Raw genomic sequence first — 5,094 nt, forward strand, 5'->3', positions numbered from 1 at the left:
CTTTAACATGTTAATTTATGTACCTTTCTTGCTTCTCTCATCAAACTCCTTCAAGGTGCTTGATAATCGAATATCCAACTAAATTTTTTTATTAGGTGATATCTAATTATGTTTTACTGGCTACCACATGTTAGTCCTCTGATAAAATCTTCTCTCGATTACTAAAAATCATGAGTTTTAAATGACTTCTTAGGAGAAGGTAAGGGGAAAAAACACATTTAAGGACGGATTAGTAATTATCAACGATGCATAAAATTCTATATGCAATTAACAAAATGGAAGTGGGCTAACTCGCAAATATCCGTCCTACTCGAGACTACAAATAGACGAGCGCGACGACTCCGCTGTCTTAATTAAACCATCTCGGTCTTCCTAGTTCTCATCGCTCCTCCTCCTCCTCTCTCTCTCTCTCTCACCGGCGGAGCACCACACCCCAAAACCCCTTAATCTCACCTCCCTCTGCTTACTTGTCCCACTTAATCTCCCTCCACGTGTCCTCCATGGCCAGGCTCATCCCCCTGGCCCTGCTTCTCGTCACCTCCCTCCTCATCATCCCCTTCTCCTCAGCAGCCGCCCGGCGCCAGCTCGCCGTCCAAAAAATCGAAATCGCCTCCGCCGCCTCCGCCGTCATGTTTCGCCGACGACCTTGACGCCGTCAAGAAACCGCCGTCGTCGGCCGTGTTTCCGATCTACGGCGACGTGTACCCTCACGGGTGAGAGATTGAGATTCGAAATTTGAGCTTTTCGAGATTTGATTTTTTTATTTGATTAATTTTGGGGGGAAATTGGGGGGATTATTTTTTTTTCCTCCGTAGGTTGTATTATGTATCGATGAGCATTGGTGATCCGCCGAAGCCCTATTTTCTTGATGTGGATACTGGGAGCGATCTGACGTGGCTTCAATGCGATGCTCCTTGTGTTAGTTGCTCCAAGGTACGATTTAAGAAATCGATTCAAAAAATCCTTGAAAATTTTCATAATTTTCTTAGAATTTCTAAGTGCGGTATCCTTGTGTTCAAATTTGCTCAGAGATGCACTTCTAAATCCCGTTACCTTTTAGCTTCAATGCATTTGGTTGCGTCGCCTTTCAGGAATTTATTTTGGATGTGTGCGCTATATTGACAAATTGTTTTTTTTTTCTTCTTCTTTTCTCCCCAATTGATTTAATATAGAAATAGATGGATTATTTTAGGGAGGTACTAGAGACACACCCTTACGCATATTCTCAGCCACACTCCTTCACCTGCTACAGTACAGGAGCTGTATTTTTTAAAAAATCTCATGTGGAACCTTCTGTTCTGTAACAGGTGAGGGGGTGTGACTGAGAATGTGCCCAAGGGTGTGCCTCTAATGTTTTTCATTATTTTATTTCGAGCGCACGGTACATTTGAAGGAGAAGAAAAATTCAAATGGCACTGAAAGATTTGTTAGATGGAGTCCAAATTTTGTCGCACAAAATTCCAATTTGCATACGTTTCTTGCTGTTATGCAAAACATTTTTTTTATCGGGAAAACATCATCGAACCCCCTTAATTCTGGACGATTAATGGGAAAACCCCCCGAACTTTCAAAATATCAGAAAACCCTCCTTTTTAACTATAAGGATTATCACAAATCCCCCTTAAACTTCCATACTTTCAATTAGAGGGGTTTTTGATAAAATCTCAAAGCTAAAGGGGGTTTTCTGATAAAATTAAAGGGGTTTTATGACAGTCCTTATAATTGAGGGGGTTTTCTGCTAATTATCCGAAGGTAAAGGGGGTTTTATGATACTTAGCCTTCTTAACATAATTTTTTTCGTTAGGTACCGCATCCGTTGTATCGGCCGAGAAAGAACAGTCTGGTACCGTGCAAGGATCCGCTGTGCGCGGCGCTGCACGCGTCGACGCATCAGAATCAGGAGTGCGAGTCCCTGGATCAGTGCGATTACGAGATACAGTACGCCGATCAGTGGTCGAGCCTCGGCGTTCTTGTATCGGATGCGGTCGCTCTTAGGCTTGCCAACACTTCGCTGGTTCATCCTCAGCTCGCATTCGGGTGAAATTCCCAGCTCTTCGCTCTAGCAAATGTGTGCGAATTAATTAGTTAATTAATTAATTAATTAATTAAATGTTGTGGTGTTTGATTGATTAACTCAAGTCTTTTATCTTTTATATAGTTTGATATAGGAACTTTAATTAAAACTAATGAGAAGCTGATGACTTTGTTGCGTCTGGCACGTGCAAGAGTACACCGTTACCAACTACAATGACCCTTGTGCGGGTCCCACAGACAACTCTTGACTGTGTAAAAGTACAAGTCTTTTTAAAACGAAAAAGAGAAAAGAGAGATTTGGATGATTCCGAACCTTATAAAAAAATATATACATATTTTTTGTCTCGTTTTAGGTGCGGATACGACCAGCAAGGCGCAGGCGTGAGCGCCCCGTCGCCAACCGACGGTGTTCTCGGGCTCGGAACCGGAGAGGCGAGCATAATGTCGCAATTAAAAGCGCAGGGAGTGATCAAAAACGTGCTCGGCCATTGCCTGAGCAGGAGAGGAGGAGGCTATCTTTTCTTCGGTGACGATCTCGTCCCTTCCTATGGTGTAACTTGGGCTCCAATGTCTCGCATCACACTCCGGTAAAAAATTAAAAAAAAACGAACGAACAAACAAACAATAAGGGTTAATTGCAAAAATTATGCTTGTACTTTTCCGAGGGGTGGTGTTGTAGTTATAGGGACCCAAAAATATGGGGCCCTATATGGGACAGGTGAGGTGTCGGCTTTCTGTCCCATGATGTGCTGTTCATGAACAGCGTATCATGGGACAGGAAGCCGACATCTCACATGTCCCATATAGGGTCTCATGTTTTTGGGTCCCTAAGGCATTTACTTTTTTGAGATTTAGAAGGCGTTATAAAACGTAATTTATTATACCAATGATGTCAGTTTAGAGCGAGAAGTAAATAATGAAAACAACGCAAATATCAAAAGAAATTGTATCGCTTTTTTTTGCTCATACATTTTGTGTCTACGCTACTTACTATGATTCAATTTTTAGGAACTACTACTCACCAGGAAAAGCGAGCTTTTACTTCGACAGGCGGTCTTTGGGTATCAAAGAACAGCCTGTAGTCTTCGACACACTTACTTCACGAATCAGCCATATCAAGCATTCCTCACGGCGGTAAAAAAAAAAAATCTAATTTTTCCTGTAGCTGAGATTAGAATTTTTTTCCCCTTTTCTTTAATTTTAGCAGAGAAACTAATGCAAAATAGAAATTGTGACTGTAACAGTTGAAGAATGATTTACGCAAGAAGCCACTGAAAGAGGCAGTCGAGGACCCCGCGCTTCCAATCTGCTGGAAGGGAGCCAAGCCGTTCAAGTCTCTACTGGATGTGAAGAAGTTTTTCAAGAGTTTAGTTCTGAACTTTGTGAACGGGAGGAAAGCGGCTCAGATGGAGATACCCCCAGAGAACTATCTGATCGTTACGGTGAGCATTCCGTCCCTTTCGATCTTTTTACGTGATAAAAGGAAAGAAATGTTTATGCACTCCTATTACCAACACCCATTTGCCACTCTATTTTTTTTACTCCCAAAGTTACTGTTTTATCAAATCTTAGGCCCCCTATTCTCTAATCGATTCTAAAACAACGCTCCCCATTAAAATATATAACTCCATTTAGACACCAGCAGATCTAAATGGTAATATAAAGGTTCAGAAGTAGTGAATATCTAGTCCCCAGTGATGAAGGGATAGGAGGTATATACGCACTTCACCCAAGAAAAGAATTAGTAGCTGCTTTTGATTGCAGAAACATGGCAATGCATGCTTGGGGATACTCAACGGAACCCAAGTAGGACTCAAGGATCTCAACATAATCGGAGGTAGATACAATGAATCCGCTACTTCGAAAAAATTTGTCAGAACCAACCAAACTAATTTCATCTGAAATGTTTGCAGATATCTCGATGCAGGATGTAATGGTGGTCTACGACAACGAGAAGCAACAAATCGGCTGGGCTCGAGTGAACTGCGACAGGCTTCCAAAGTCTGGAACTTCTCCTCTCTGATGATTTACTACCTACTACTTCCTTTTATACGGGGAAAGGGTGGGAGGTTCTCACGCTGAACCTCTTTTTCTTTCTATTCAAACAGTGTCGATGGCGTCTACGGGTTTGATGACGGCTACTCTGAGCCTTGGTTTGCCAGCATCCTTGCTGAAGAATGCCCTGCGAATTTCAATGTCAAAGAACTGTGATCGTGGGAAGATAAGAGAAGGGCTTTGTTGAGACTGTTGTGTAGTAGAAAAGGATGATTATGTTTCCATATTGGGTGTCTACAAATACATACATTCATGAATTATCAAAAGAATAAATAAGAAAAGAGATCTAACTGTTGTGCTGTTTCGTTTTAAGTACAAAGAAGTATAACAAAATTCCAACTGCAGTGTCTCCAGTTAGGCTAACATCGAATCTACACGAGAAAAGAGGCACCTTTGCATCTTCCTCCTCAAATTGGCACGAACTGTACATTATCCCGCCTGCAAATCGAGCAAAATACTAAACCAGGTAAATCTCTTTGAAAAAGTGGTACCTAAGGAACAAAACAGCAAGGATCATTTTCGGTTATATCGAAACATCAGTGACCATCAGCAAGGAGGAAACATAATATAATTACAAATTGTATTCAGACCTAAGAAATTTTGACTTAAAATTGTGATCTATGATATAACCAGGTCAACCTTGAAGATTATCACAATGAACAGTTCGTCAAACATAGGTTCACATAATGTATTGCCAAAGTTCTTAAACTATACTGATTTTTTTGTTAAATTTATCAATATAGTTGCTAGATGAAAAGAAATAAGGAGCTGATTTTTTTGATGCAGACAGTTGAAAGAAACTATACTGAAAGAATCAGTAGTAAAGCAATTGGGGATAAACAAATAAGATCATTATAATCTCTTTGGTTTTGCTAAATTTAACAAGTTCGTAAAGAATATAACTTCATGCAACACAACTAATAGTATATATGAAATTATATTCTATAAGATAACAGAAAACCGGCTGGCAGTGGGACCAGATAATATTGGAAGTTCCCTAAACTG

General features: G+C 40.6%; 1 protein-coding gene across 1 annotated transcript; it reads left to right on the forward strand.

Annotated features, from left to right (window-relative positions):
• LOC109823634 (aspartic proteinase Asp1-like) lies at nucleotides 355–4,401 on the forward strand. Its single transcript, XM_020389919.1, is given in 10 exon segments — nucleotides 355–713; nucleotides 816–933; nucleotides 1,805–2,037; nucleotides 2,388–2,621; nucleotides 3,043–3,125; nucleotides 3,128–3,168; nucleotides 3,279–3,476; nucleotides 3,799–3,871; nucleotides 3,948–4,035; nucleotides 4,143–4,401. Coding segments are annotated over 9 exon segments (1,155 nt in total). The 5' UTR covers nucleotides 355–713; nucleotides 816–831; the 3' UTR covers nucleotides 4,246–4,401.

The sequence above is a fragment of the Asparagus officinalis genome, chromosome 9 (genome assembly GCF_001876935.1).
Source record: "Asparagus officinalis chromosome 9, Aspof.V1, whole genome shotgun sequence".
NCBI lineage: Eukaryota > Viridiplantae > Streptophyta > Magnoliopsida > Asparagales > Asparagaceae > Asparagus > Asparagus officinalis.